The 15406-nt window shown below is 37.5% G+C and overlaps 1 protein-coding gene across 4 annotated transcripts in view; it reads left to right on the forward strand.

The window, feature by feature from the left end:
* Positions 1–15406, forward strand: part of RGS22 (regulator of G protein signaling 22) — a 142480-nt gene that overhangs the window by 57385 nt on the left and 69689 nt on the right. For all 4 annotated transcript variants that reach the window (XM_006159708.1, XM_006159707.2, XM_006159709.1 and 1 more), the window contains 4 exons: positions 4950–5083; positions 6541–6655; positions 9183–9308; positions 10205–10306. In XM_006159708.1, the coding sequence (XP_006159770.1) occupies positions 4950–5083; positions 6541–6655; positions 9183–9308; positions 10205–10306 (477 nt within the window). The remainder of the gene's footprint in view (positions 1–4949; positions 5084–6540; positions 6656–9182; positions 9309–10204; positions 10307–15406) is intronic.

The following is a 15406-nucleotide window of genomic DNA, read 5'->3' on the forward strand; positions in this document are numbered from 1 at the left end:
TTTTTTTTTTTTTGAGAGACTTTTGTTACAGGGCACATGTGCTCATTAGAGAGACAGAGAGAGACAAAGGGACAGAAAGTGAGACATCACCCCCCCCAGGGAAGATGGCCATGCCACAATCCCTTCTCCATTCTCCTCTCAGGATTTTGTGCATGTATGCACACGCACCCAGCATCAGTTTTAAGCTGCTGGGTCCAGGACTTGAACTGCAGTCGACTATGTCGGAGTCCAGTGACATAACCATTGTGCCATCTGCTGGCCCCGGGTCCAACTTTCTTAACCTCAAGCCCACAGGGCCAGCTCTTTTGTAATTTTTAATTGACATAAAATAGTTATACATATTTATGGGGTACAGTGTGATTTTTCAATACATATATAGTGTGTAATAATCAAATCATGACAATGATCATCTCTACTGTTCATCATTACCTTGCGTTGTGAACACTGGGGAACCTTTCTACCAGCTAATAAGTTGTTATTAAATGTACTTATCTGCTCCCCTTTAGTACTCTACAATTCATTTTTATTATCTAACTTTGAATCTGTTACCAAGTTCTCCCAAGCTGATGTTCTTGGACTACATTGTGAGCTGGAATTACTTCAGTGCACTGTTTTCTTATACATGATTTTGACATCATCCTGCCCTCCTTTTGCATCTTGTGACCTTTTTGTATGGCACTCAGTTAAATCCTCCTGGTTAGCCTCTGTGGTTGCTAAGGTGACCTCATCGTGGCGGTGTAGTTTAGGGAGCATGTTATCTTGATAGCATGCTATTTTGTTTGTACGAACAGCATTATCTAACCGAGAGGTAAAGGGGGAGATATGGTTAATGAAAAGATCTCGAATAGGAGAATGACAAAGGAGTGGGGAGAGATTAGCTTTGTGAAAAATGTGCTCTGAACATAAATTCTCACCTGTTACTTCCTGAGAGTCATTACCATATGTCTTCATTGATGTTTTCTTATCTGGACAACTCATTTGATCGCTCTCTCTCCTTGGCAGAAAACACTCCCAGGAACTCAGTCCCATTTTATTTTCCCCATTTAATAAATAAAGGTATTATTTTTTCATTTCTTTCTTTAACTGCTAGAGTACATGCACTCACCAGAGAGAGAGAGAAGGAAAGAAAGGGAAAAAAAAAGTACTTCCCAATGAGCCATGGTCATGCCACAATCCTTTTTCCTCTATTTCTCCGTCCTGTTAGGGTTTTAAGTATGCGCACACACCTAGTATGTTTTTCAAGCTTCAGGGGCCAGAATCGAAACCACAACTGGCCACTTGGAATCCAGCTCCCAGTACACAGCACTTAACCACTGCGCTATAAGACGGCCTGAGGAATAATTCATATTCAGGAAAATTCATCATTTTTAATGTACAATTCTGCTAATTTTGACAAACATATTCGTTGTGTAACCATCATCATGCTCATAAGATGGAGCAGTTCCTTTACACCTTTCCAGTTCTACTGTGCCCTCTGGTCATTGCCCCCTCCTCCAGTGCCCAACTGGTTACTTACTAGCCACTCTTCCAGCTTTCACCCAAGCCAACAAGTTTGAAAACTCTTAGGACTTTCCCTGTACAAACCACTTCCAGTAATTTGTTTTTTTTTTTTTTTTTTTTTTAATTTTTATAAATTGCCAGAGGATATGTGCACTTGCCCCCGAGAGACAGAGAGAGAGAGCCAGGGAGAGAGCACTCCCCAATGAAGTGTGGTCATGCCACAATTCCTTCTCCTTCATTTCTCCATCGCGTTGGTGTTTTAAGGATCCACGCACATGTGCCCGGCATGTTTTACAAGCTGCCAGAATGGAATTCATACTGTGGTTGGACATAAGAAATCTGGCTCTCTTAACTACTAGGCCATGAGGCCAATTTCCTCAACTTCTTTTAAAAAAACTTTTATTATTGCTATAGTAAAAAACACGTAACATAAAATTTACTATTTTGAGGCAGATGGTGGCATAGCAGTAATGCAGCTGGACCCACATGAGAAGGGCCAGGTTCATGTGGGAGAGAGCACTCCCCAATGAAGTGTGGTCATGCCACAATTCCTTCTCCTTCATTTCTCCATCGCGTTGGTGTTTTAAGGATCCACGCACATGTGCCCGGCATGTTTTACAAGCTGCCAGAATGGAATTCATACTGTGGTTGGACATAAGAAATCTGGCTCTCTTAACTACTAGGCCATGAGGCCAATTTCCTCAACTTCTTTTAAAAAAACTTTTATTATTGCTATAGTAAAAAACACGTAACATAAAATTTACTATTTTGAGGCAGATGGTGGCATAGCAGTAATGCAGCTGGACCCACATGAGAAGGGCCAGGTTCATGTCCAGGGGCCTCCTGTTTATACTAGATGTTTGCACATATGCCTGGAATCCAGGGTGAGTGAGGCTAGGAGTGGATTATGGCATGAGGACCCATTTATGATGCCAGGCTCTCTCTCTGTCTTTATCTCTCAATGTGACTTCCTCTTTCTTGGAAGAAATAAACAAATTTTTCAGAATTTACCATCTTAGCCATTTTTAAATGTATAATTCAGTAGTGTTTAAGTATACTTACGATTTTGGGAATAGATCTCCAGACCTTTTTTTATCTTGCAAATCTAACTCTATACCCATTAAATAGCAGCTCCCTCTTTCTCTATCCCCTAAGACCCTTTCTACTTTCTTTTTTTTTTTTTTAAGTTTTTTCTTTAATATTTTTCATAAGTGAGGAGAGAGGGGAAAAAGAGAGAGAGCCCCCACTGGGCTCCAACACCATGATCCACCCCCAACCTTAGCATTTCTACTTTCTCTTTCAATAAATTTGACTACTTTTGTATGACCTTTTTAAAAAATATATATAGAATTATTCAGTATATTTTTATTTGACCAGAGAGGGACAGAAAGAGAAAGAGAGAAAGTCAGAAAGCAAGCTTCCAGGTTCGGGATTTGAACCACGGTCAGCCATGTGGGAGTCTAGTGCCCTTAATCACCACGCCACCTGCCGGCCCCTTGACATGTTTTATTTTTTATTTGTTTGGTTGTTTTTATTGCCAGAGTGCACATGCTCACCAGAGACAGAGAAAGAGAGAGAGAACTCTGTGTACAGTGAGACATGGTTATGTTGTAATACCCCTTCCTCGCTTCCCTCTTCCCCCAGGATTTGGGTACACGTGCGTACATGCCTGGTGGGTTTTTCAAGTGGCTATGACCAATATTCAAACCGAACCGTGGTGGTCAGCTTTATGGGATCTGGCTCCTTATGTACCACTCTTAACCTCTACACTATGGGTTGTCCTGATACACTTTTACTAACGAGCTTAGCCTCCTGTGGTAGTACTTGCTTATTGAGTGTTGTTTAATGTCATGTTGTGTTATAAACTGGTAAAAACAGATGTTAGCCTTGGTATTTAGGAAGTTTTAAGTACAATATACTTATGTAATTAATTTTGTTTATAGAATTCTTAAAAACTGATTAGTAATTATTAGGTACGTAGAGTATATGTAAGATTTATTGTTTGTTCTAGATAATAAAGCATCATATAGTCCTTGTGCTCCAACATCATCTGTAATATTCCAGTGGAAACTGATATATTAGAAAAACTTCTTATGCTTTATTTTTTAGATTCTAAAAATAATAAAACTATTATAAATTTGTAAACTAGAGCGATAAGTCTCTTCTGATGTCACCTACTTTTCGACAGCCACTAACTTATTTTTTCTTAGGCCTTGTGAATTTTTTAAATGCACTTGTACTTTTGTATTCTGATTACTTATTTTTCAGCATTTGTCCATGTGTGTCATCATTTCCATGACCACTGTTTTTAGGTTTTATAAAGTATTACATTTATGTATATCCCATTCTCAGTTGATCGTTTCTTTCTCTTCCATTTGGACATGTACTTCTTTATACTCTTTTGATAAATGCATGTAACATCTCATATTCTGAATTTTAATCACTGACTTTTAACATTAAGAACTTTTAAAAATGGGGCAGGCAGGTGGAGAGGTGATTAAAGGTGCTGGATTCTCACATAGCTGACCACAGTTCAAGTCCTGGATCTGGTGGATTGCTTTCTTGCTTTCCCTTTCTCTCTGTCTCTGTCTCTCTCTGGTCGAATTAAAAAATAACAAATGAAATAAATAAATAAAGCTAAAAAAAAAAGAACTTTCAAGAATGGGAAATGTGACAATTAAAATAAAATGTCCCAAAATAAAAGAAAATAATGCTGGGACCAGCCACTGGTGTAATGGTTATGTTGCTGGACTCCCATGTAGTTGACTGCGGTTCAAGTCCCAGACCTGGTGGCTTAAACACATGCCGGGTGTGTGTGTACGTGCCCAATATCCCAAGAGGAGAATGGAGGAGAAGGGATTGCAGCGCGGCCATCCCCCCTGGGGGATGATTTCTTACTTTCTGTCTCGCTCTCTCTCTCTCTTTCTGGCGAGCACATGTGCCCTATAGCAAAAACCTCTCCAAAAGAAAAAGGAATAATGCTAATATATACACCCATTTTTAGACACTAAGGTATCTTTGTTTTGTTTCCCTGCCCTGTGACCTCTTTTACACACATGCGCGCACACACACACACACACACACTCACTTTACAATCTGTTCACTTATAGAACAAAGGTTTAAGTTTTTACATAGGTCTTCCTCCAGTAAAGAATCTTTTTTCACAGTAGTAGAAGTAAGCATATTCAAGCCTTTGGCTCTTCCTTTCTCATAATCTAAGTTACTTTGGATTTTATTTTGCTGAAAATTGTTCAAAAGTGGGAATTGGAGAAGGAGAAAAATTCTGTTCTGGTGGGAAACCGAGTGATAGCAGATAGAAAAAGGGAAGAAATTTAGTGACCAAAATAAATTTGAGTATATGTGTAAAGCTATACATTATTCTCTTTCCTTTGTTTTTTTTTTTCATTTTGTTCATTTTTCTTTTCATGCATTATCTTGCCACTTTTTAGAAGGAGGATTTCAGTTTGCAACAGCCTCCTAAATCTCCCAAGAAATCCGTTAGAGTGAAAACAGCAACTCAGAAATCTTGGAGGAGCGAGTCTTTGCTTCCCATTTCTCCTAAGGATGAGGTGTTTGAGAAAGGGTAGGTGCCACTTTTTGTGTGTCCAGTGCTCTCCTGCAATGGTAAGATTTTTTGAAGAATTTAAAAAATTAAATATAAATTGAAACTACATTTTTTAAACATGGATTTTTTTATGTAATATCTCAGTGAAATGTATTAGAGACTTATACTTTCCCTGCATAGTCTCAATTAGGAGTAGATTTCTAGATATTGATAATTTTAAAGAGATGGTGCCTCTGGTCTTTTATGAGCTGTACAATCAGTCGTCTTCTCTGAGAAGACTGCCCTTTAATTCTTATTTGGCCCTATTAATTAAATATTTCTTAAATTTGAGAACTCATGAATCCATCAGGAATATTGTCATTGTTTAATGTAGTATATTTTATTCACTTAGGTTCCCCCATGTATCCAGGATAATCTTATTACTGTTCTTTATTTCCAGTGGGATTATTTTCCTTTAGCCTTTGGTATTAACTTCGAATAATTCTTTGTTTAATAATTTATTTCACTTTCTCTTTTAATTAATATAACTTTATAAAATATCAAATTCACCATTTTAAATCACATTCATATTTAAATCAGTGATTTTCTTTAGTATATCCTCAAAGTTATAAAGCCCTCATTGCTATGTAATTCCCGAACATTTCCTCATACCCAAAAAGGAAGTCCTGTACTTACTAGCAATCACTTCATGTTCCTCTCTCCCAGCCCCAGCATCCACTCTTGTACGTGTGGATTTACCTACTCTACGTATTTCATATAAATGGAATCATAGAGTACGTGGCCTTCTGTGTCTGGCTTCCTTTTTGCCCTAATGCTGTGAAGGTTTATTATGCTGTGTTCACTTTCATACTTTAGTTTTGTGTGTGTGTGTGCACGCACTATGTATAGAATTTTAGGTTAAAGATACTGTGTTGTCTTTCAGCTTTCAGTGTTTCTGTTAAGTTATTAGTTGTCAGGCAAATGTTCTTTTGAAGATAGTATGTCTTTTTTTCCAGCTGCTTCAGGATTATCTTTGTAGTGTGTATTTTCAGCTTTACTCTGATGTATTTAAGTGTGAGTTTCCTCACTTCACTGCCTTTTAAGCAGGATTTCCCTACCCTACCTTCATTGGTTGTTCACTATTCTTCCAATCTAAAGAACCCCTGCAAACAAACACAAACCCAGATATAGACACAGAATTACTGATATAGCTCAAAAGAAGTTTTCATTCTTATACTCCCATAGTATTTATTACCTATCCTGGTCATTTGACATTTTTTATACACTTTCTCAAATTAATTTAAGCAGCAGCTATTTTGAGAGTTGTCTTTCTATATAACTGTGCCTCATTTTTATAACCATACATTCAAGACTAGAACTCTTTCTCCCCCAATTGTCTTACATTGCTCAGAAGCACACCTAAAATTTGGTGCCATGTTTACTACAAGTGCTCAAAATTTGTTTGTTAATCATTAGTTTTCATTCCTGTAATTTAGGTCAAAACAGGAGTCAGAAAGCAACAAAGTTATTCGTTTAACATCTTTTACTGACATCTCTGAATGTCTGAAGCCGGATCTGGATAGAAGATTTACTTATACAGAAGAATCTAAGGTAAGTATTTTGAGGATTGAATAATCTGATTACTTGTTTATTGGATCAAAGTCCCCTGATTTTGAAGAATTTTTATGAGGCACCATAATATTTTTTCCTACTAAGTAACACATTTTATTTTTTTTCTTGCAAAAGGATTTTTACACAAAAAATTTACCGTGTGTTTCCTTTGGAAATACTATGCTGCTGAATGCAAGCTGAGCATCCCTAATCCAAATATTCATAATCCAGTATGCTCCAACTTTCAAAAATTTTTGAGTGCTGACATGATGCCACAAGTGCAAAATTAAACACCTGATCTCATAATGATTTGCCATCAAAACGCTGCAGTGCAAAAATATCGTATAAAATTACCTCTATGCTATGTGTATAAGTTGTGTAGAAAACATAAATGAGTTTTGTTTAGGCTTGGGTCCCATTCCCAGGATATTTCCTGTGTATACACATAATCCAAAATCTAAAACACTTTCCGGTTCCAAGTATTTCGGATAAGGGATACTCAACTTACTGATTTCTGTTTTTTTGTTTTGTTTTGTTTTTTTGTTTTTTAAAAGCTGTATTCTGATTTTGGTATGACGACAACTCAGACATAAAATAAGACCAAAATATAGGACTTTTAGAATTTTTATGATTTATTTTAAAATTTTTACTTATTTATTTGTTCTGTGAGAGAGACAAAGTGAGAGAGTCACCTCCAATCAGGATCCACCCCTCACCTCAGTGAGCCTGAATCATGGGCACAGATATAGATACCCCTGCATGTACAGGGAGGCTGGGACACAAACCTGGGACCTTCCCATGTGGACCTAGTCATATTGATGCTGTGCCATTGTCTGATTCTTTTTTTTTTTTTTTATAGGGCATATGCACTCAACAGAAAAACAGAGAGACAGAAAGTGAGAAATCACCCCCAGTGGGTATGGCCACGCTGCAATCCCTTCTCCTCCATTCTCCCCTCGGCATCTTGGGCATACACGCACACGCGCCCAGCGTGAGTTTAAGCTACTGGGTCTGGGACTCGGACCATGGTCGGCTACATGGGAGTCCAGCGACATAGCCATTATGGCAATGGCTAATCTCTGATTCCTAAATTTTAACAGTTGATTAAAAAAAAAAAATACCATTTTTTGTTTTATTTTGGAAGTTTAGAAATTTTTTTTTGAGATATTTTTGCTATAGGGCATGTGTACTTACCAGAGAGACATGGACAGAGAGACGGAAAGTAAGAAATCATGCCCCAGGGAGGATGGCCACACCACACAATCCCTTCTCCATTCTCCTGTCAGGATTTTGGGCACACACACACAGTTGTGCCTGGCATGAGTTTCAAGCTACCAGGTCAGGAACTTGAATGGTGGTTGACCATTTGGGAGTCTAGCGCCTTAACCACTATGCCACCTGCTAGCCCCAGAAATTTAGAATCTTTAGAAGACAGGGTATTTCCAGATTGCAGTTGCCCTTGTAATATGGATTTAGTATGCTGCTTCTAGATGAAACAGTTACATTCTCTAAGGATTATAGTAATACTTTAGGAAGAAGCCTAAGTGGTCCCAAGCCAGTCTGAACTCATAGCTAGTATAGCTAGTATTTTGTATAACTTTTCTTTTTTTTTTTTAATTTGGGGAAACTAGTTCTCCTTTTCTTTTGACTGGGATTTTTTTCCAACTAAAATAGTTATTTTTTTAAAAATTGGAATGCTGATAAACATTATAAAAAGCGTTCAATTCAATCTCAGAATTTGCATAGTAGGCAGAAAAAGAGGGAGAGACGATAGTATGACAGAGAGTGAGCACTTAGCCGAAACCCTACACACTACACTTTTGTTAAGATGACAATGAAGCCTGAGTTCCACAAAACAAATAGTGAAGAGATTTTGTGAGTAGTCAATAGTGTTCTGGAGTCACTCGCATACTTGGAGAAATAGCCAGCTTTCTGTATTTTCAGAATTGTGTTAGGTTGCCAGCATTGTTGGCAGAGAAGCCTATAAACAGCAAAGTTTTATGAGAACTTACACTGCCGTTTACACTCTGCGGCCATGACCTGTATGGGTGAGACTGTCCAAAGAGGGACCCCCTAAGGATAGCTAATGAGCAGCACTGAGAGGCCTTGAAGATAGTGCTTTTTATAACCTTCTTGTAGCTGTAACAGCAGCACCTCAAGGCTAAAATAACAGTAAATATGTAAGAAAGAGGCCACCAACAGAGATTTGGAAGACTCTCAAAATGGTATTGCTGTGCCTGAAACATGAACATAATTGAGGTTGGGAAGTGGCTTCGGCATTTAGTTTGAAGTCAGATTGTTTGTAAAGAATTCTGGTGCTGCAGTTGGGCTCTACAAATTAATTTTATATATGTCATTCAGATGCAAACATACTGCATTAATTACATATATAACATAAAAATAAGATAAAACAGTCCAGTGGGAAAATGATAGCTTGGTAGAATTTATGAAAACTCTGTTGTACAATGCCATAAATACAAATGACAGTGTTTTAGGGTACATGACAGACTTCTGTTTTGTTATCTAGGTTAAAACCATGTCAGATGTTGGTGCCTTGGGAGGATTTGCAATGGAAAATTTGTTGCAATCTTTGTATGTAGAAAATAGAGCTGGATTCTTCTTCACTAAATTCTGTGAGCATTCAGGGAACAAGGTAGAAAAGAATTACTTAAAATTTAATTTTATAATTTTACTTCATTTATAAATAAGAGGTGTTAAAAAATTCAGTGCTCAAATAATTATATTTGATCTTAAAACTACCATCTTTGGTAAGAAAATTCATACTTTATATTTAGTAAAAATCATTACTGCCCACTGAACAAATTATTAAATGTCTCAATTATAATTATCTTTGGCTCACCATTCCACTAAAATTACAAAGGAAAGTGAAATTCAGGTAAGAATTGACTTGCATTGCTAATGGTAGTTTATTTTCATATAATATTATTTTAATGTAATATAATTTAAATTCAGAGTTGACATCTATCAATTCTTTCATATATAATAATAATTCTAAAATTACAAATTTAAATGAATAGTGGCAAAATTATTTCCATTTTTAAAAAATCAGTCTTTTGCACAATGAAAAATATCTTTGTGGCTCAATTATTAAAGTAAGGTTTGCTTCTGCTGTGGTGTAACATTTGCCTATATATTTGAAAATACCTTCAGATTTTGTTTTCATGTCAAAATTATGTGTTTACTTTTTAACTGTTAACTAGAATGCTTACTATTTTAATGATGAATTATGTTACTATATATATATATACATATATATATATATACACACACACAGACACACACATATATATAGTATTTATTATAGCATTATATAATAATATAGTATATGGTATTATATAGTATTCTAGTGCCAATATCAAGAAATACGTTGTCTATTTCCGGTTTGTGATAGAAGATTAAAACCATCTTAAATTGAATCTGATTTATGGTAAGAGCAAGGAGCTAAACAACTGTTTATATTCAAAATTAGAGCTTTGCAGAGCTTTGATAATTGGCTGGTAGTAACTCACGCACTTTTCCCATCTGCAGTTGTGGAGGAACAGTGTGTACTTTTGGTTTGACCTACAGGCTTATCATCAGCTTTTCTACCAAGAAGCACTTCAGCCTTTTAAAGTATGCAAGCAAGCACAAGTGAGTAGTAAATAATGTTGGTTCAGTGTGGACCTCTAAGTACACAGAAATGAAAATGGTGTCCAGCCCAAATAAGAGAAATCTGGAATTGCAAGCCAACAGGCAGCAGTTAAGTTGTTGCCATGGATTATTTTATTTACTTGTGAGCAGAATATGGTTTTATCATCTGATTTGTGGATTTTCAGTTTCATCGATTTTATTTAGTTCATTTTATTTTCTCTGTGGGCCAACTACTTGTTCTTCCAATGAAGATCTTCTTTCTCTTTCTCTCTCCTTTCTAATTTATACCTTTTTGGCTTGGTTGTGAGTGATTTAAAAGAGAGTCCTAGAGTGGCCTTGCAGTGAATCACTGAAGCAACTGGGAGCAGAGGCTCTGACCATGGTTCTCTGAGCTTCTGCAGACATCAGCTCTTGTATGAATGAGACTGCCAACCTACTTAAAGGACAGGGAAGGAGGCTGGCTGACTCCACAAGGAGTGCATGTGTATGCAGTCACCTGGACAGTCACCATTCAAGACAGATACTCACATGATTGGAGAAAAGAAGCAAAATAGAGGAGGAAGGAGAAAAAAAACCAAAAAAACAGGAGAAACGTAGGATTCTCTGCAACCAGAGACAGAGTGGCCTCTAAATATTTTGAGGGAGGAGGGGAAAAGCAACAGTTATAACTCAAGCTAATTTATCTTTTTCAGGTTTTTATTCTTAGGCTCTTCTGATCTTTTATGGAGAGGTCTCCAAGAGTAGAAAATGGCTAACTCCTTCCCTATCTGCTGGTCACTTAAGTGATTCTTCTAATCCGGAATAATCTCGTTCCAGAGGACCTTCCTATGTCCAATGCTGAGAAAACTAGTTTTGCCATTTATTTATCGTCTTATAATCTTCCTCAGGCCATCACGGCATATGCTGGATGTTTGTTGTTATTTCCACCACCCCCACCCCTGCGTTAATCACCAGCCTTTGTAAATCAGCTGACAGACCTTTGTACTTTTTTCTGTGAGAAAAAGGACTTCAGTTCCCCAGTGACCCAGATCTGTCTTCATGAAATCATGAAATTATATCTCTAATTTACCAGTACCATTTCTGAGACCACACAGTTGGCTGTTCTTCTTGTTAATCCTTTACCTGTTTAATTCTCTATTTATCCTCCTCCTCCTGACCTATTGCCCCTGTCTGCTAAAGTACCATCCATTATTTTTATTGTGTTTTCACTACTACAAAGAGTACTCCTCCAAAAATCTTCAGCTGCTCAGTTAAGTGAGTTTTTTGTCATCTTCGTTAATAATCACCATACTTACATATACTCGTATGGTATAATTCAATTAGCCATGAATGGGTGTCAAACAGGACACAGTTTTGTTATTCAGCGATTTTTTTACTCTGTTTTGGGATTATCGAGGTCTATGACCTTTTTATCCTTCTCTAGGTTCTCTTTTGGGGAGTCAAAGCAGGGTGAAGGCTAGGGAGCAGTGGAGACCTTGCTTTTAGGAACAAATAGCAAGAAATAAAAGGAGCAAATCTATCTGATTTTTTAAAAAAATTGATTTGCTTTTTGTATCTCTAGTTACTTTACTTGATTTAATTTTTTGGTTAGAGGAACGATTGTCTAAGTTTAATATTTAATTATCTGAGGTTTCTGCACCTCCAGATGCAAGTATTGCTTATAATATCATAGCCCTATAGATTTTTTCATGTTATGAAATACCATTCATTTCTTTATAATAGAAATGTATGACGTTCTTCAAGGGTACATTTACAAGACAGATCTTTGGATTGATAACGACAGTGGCAGAATATAATCAGCTGGCACTATGTAAAAATTGCTATTAGCTTGATTTTATGTTGTTGTCACATATCTACCAAGTGATATGCTTTGAGAACAAGAATTGCTTTTTCATTTGTGAGAGGAAAGTTAGAGAAAGAGGATCAGAGGGAGGGAAAAGGAGAGAGTCAGAGACAGGTATTTTGACAGGATCTTGCTGTCACAATCCTCCTGCCTCAGTCTCCCAGTTAGCTGGAATTGCAAACATGTGTGACTATGCCCTGTGCGTTGGGTTGGCCTTGGAACTGAACTTGTGCCATCCTCTGGCTTCTTGCTTCCAGAGGAACTACGCTAACCTATGTACCACTGCAACTGGACTTGTTATTTGATGTGTAACCTAAATCAGAGGCTATATGACATAGAAGAGGGAAAAAAAATCACAGAACTTGGAGTTGAAAGGCATACATTCAAATCACATTCTGCTAATCAAATAGCTGGGTAAACTTTGTCAAGTCAGTTAGTTTCAGGGGGTCTTAGTTTCTTGTTCTAAAACGTTTTGCTTTTTATTTTCCTCTACTGATTTTTCCCCTCACAGTTTTGGTATGTGTACTGAAATTTAAAAAGTCTAAAATTAATCATTATCTTTGTCCTCCTCTCAAATGATTGAAGAGTCTTAGAACACTTTAATTCTACCATACCTTGATGATTTTACATGTAACCTTTGTACAGTATTTTTGTTAATTTTGTTTTATATCCTTCAGTAGTCATTTTTTTATGCTGTCAGAGCTTGCGTCAGATTATTCTCAAACACATTCCTTACTTACCATTTTTTTTGCATCATTACTGTTTTCTTGGTTTTAATTTTTTTAAAGAATTATTATTATTATTATTATTATTTAAGAGAGACTTTTGCTGTATGGCGAGTGCAACTACCAGAGAGACAGAAAGCGAGAAATTGCCCTCCCAGGAGAGATGGCCATGCTGCAATCCCTTCTCCTTGGTTCTCTTTTTTTTTTTTTGGAGAGGTTTTTGCTATAGGGCGTGTGCGCTTACCAGACAGACAGAGAGAGACAGAGAGACAGAAAGCAAGAAATCACCCCCCAGAGGGGATGGCCATGCCACAATCCCTTCTCTTCCATTCTCCTCTTGGGATCTTGGGCACGCACGCACACGTGCCCGGCATGAGTTTTAAGCTGCCGGGTCCGGGACGCAAACCGCGGTCGACTACGTGGGAGTCCAGCGACATAGCCATTATGCTAACTGCTGGTCCCTCTTTGGTTCTCTTCTCAGGATTTTGGACGCTCATGCACACACACCTGGTGTGAGTTTCAAGCCGCCGTGTCTGGGACAACTTCCACAGTTGACTATGTGGAAGTCCAATGATGTAACCTTTATACCACCTGCTGGTTCCAATTATCATTATTATTATTATTTTTTAATTTGCTGTAGGGCATGTGTGCTCACCAGAGAAAGAGAGAGAGAGAAAGTGACAAAGCAGGCTACCAGGTTTAGAACTCAAACCACGGTCAGCCATGTGGGAGTCCAGCATCTTAACCACCACGCCATCTGCTGGCCCCTCCTTGTGTTTAATTTTTGAAGAATATCCTGTTGTAGTTTTTTCATTAGGGTCTATTAGTGGTAAAAAATATCTTAGGTTTAGTTTGTATGAAAACGTGTATTTTATTCTCTCATAATGACTTGCTGAATATAGAATTCTAGGTTGACAGTTTTCTCTCAGCACTTTGAAGGTATTCTGCTGTCTTCTGGTTTCTATTATTATTATTATTATTGAAGAGTCTGCTGTTGCTCCTTTGTGGGAAGATGCTTCCTCTTGCTCTCTTTGACTTTGGCGTTCTATATTTCACCTCAGTGTGTTTACTACAATTTCTTCCTTGGGTATAAGTTATTTCAGAATCTGAGGAGTCATGACCTTTCATCAATTCTGAAAAAGTACTATTTAATATAAAAATATTCTTATAGTAGTGCAAGAATTTTACATTATTGAATTGGACATTAGGATGATACATAGTTATTTTGTATAGTTAATGTTTTTCTTTTATGAGGAAGGGTTGAGAAGACAGAGGGTCAGAGAGAGAGAAAAGGGACCGAGTGGAAGGTGGCCTCTAGCTGGAACCACCCCCCCGCCCCCCCAAAAAAGGCCCGTATTCTGGCAATTTGCCAGGAACTAAATGTTGCTAACAATTATGTGACACCAAAGCAGATCCTTCCCCAGCTAAGCTCCAGGTAAGAGAACATCCTGGCCGACACTTTGATTATAGCCTGGAAGAGGATAGCCATTATTTCTATCAGTGTTTGTACTTCTTCATTTTCTGTGTAATAATCATTCTGGATTCCCTGTGTGACCAATATTGTTACTTTTCAATATATCCTATATCTCTCCTAGTCCCCCTCTAAAGTTTTTTCATCTCTTTCTTTTCCTTCTAGTTTTTTTCCATAGGGTGCATGAGCTTACTGGAGAAAGACAGAGAAACAGAAAGAAGGAAAATAAAAAAATCATTCCTCCTCACCCAGGTTAAGAAATAGCCACATCACAACTCTTTATCCTCCATTTTTGTATTGGGACTTTGGGCATGTACAAATATTTAGCATGATTTTCAAGCCCCTAAGTCTGGGACTCAAATTGCAAAGTCAGCCATGTGGGCGTCTGGCACCTTAACCACCATGCCACCTGCTGACCCCAAGTTTTTTTCCATTTTTTTAATATCTATGTTGTAATGTTATGAATTGAAATATATTAATTTCCTTTTTTAATAAATACTTATTTATTTAATTTCATTTGTTATTATTTTTTAATTTGACCAGACAGACAGAAAGAGAGAGAAAGGGAGAATGAGAAAGCCAGCCACCAGGTCTGGGACTTGAACTGCAGTCAGTCATGTGGGAATCCAGCACCTTTAAACACTACAGTACCTCCTGGCCCCAAGAAAAATATTTCTTCTTCTTTTCAGAAAGTGGTTTCGAAGTATTTTAATTCTGTATGGCATGATACAGCATAAAATTATATGCTGTGTCACATATTGAAAATCCAAATTTCAAAATTTTTCAATGCTGGGTCAAAAAATATTCATTATTTTGGGACCAGCAGTTAGCGTAATGGCTATGTCGCTGGACTCCAATGTAGTTGACCGCGGTTCAAGTCCTGGACCTGGCAGCTTAAACTCATGCCGGGCGCGGATGCGTGCGTGTCCAAGATCTCAAGAGGAGAATGGAAGAGAAGGGATTGCAGCATGGCCATCCCCCTGGGAGGTGATTTCTCGCTTTCTATCTCTCTATCTCTCTCTGTCTTTCTGGCGAGCGCACGCACCCTATAGCAAAAATCT

Source organism: Tupaia chinensis, unplaced genomic scaffold (assembly GCF_000334495.1).
Source record: "Tupaia chinensis unplaced genomic scaffold, TupChi_1.0 Scaffold000646_1, whole genome shotgun sequence".
In the NCBI taxonomy this organism is placed as follows: Eukaryota; Metazoa; Chordata; class Mammalia; order Scandentia; family Tupaiidae; genus Tupaia; species Tupaia belangeri.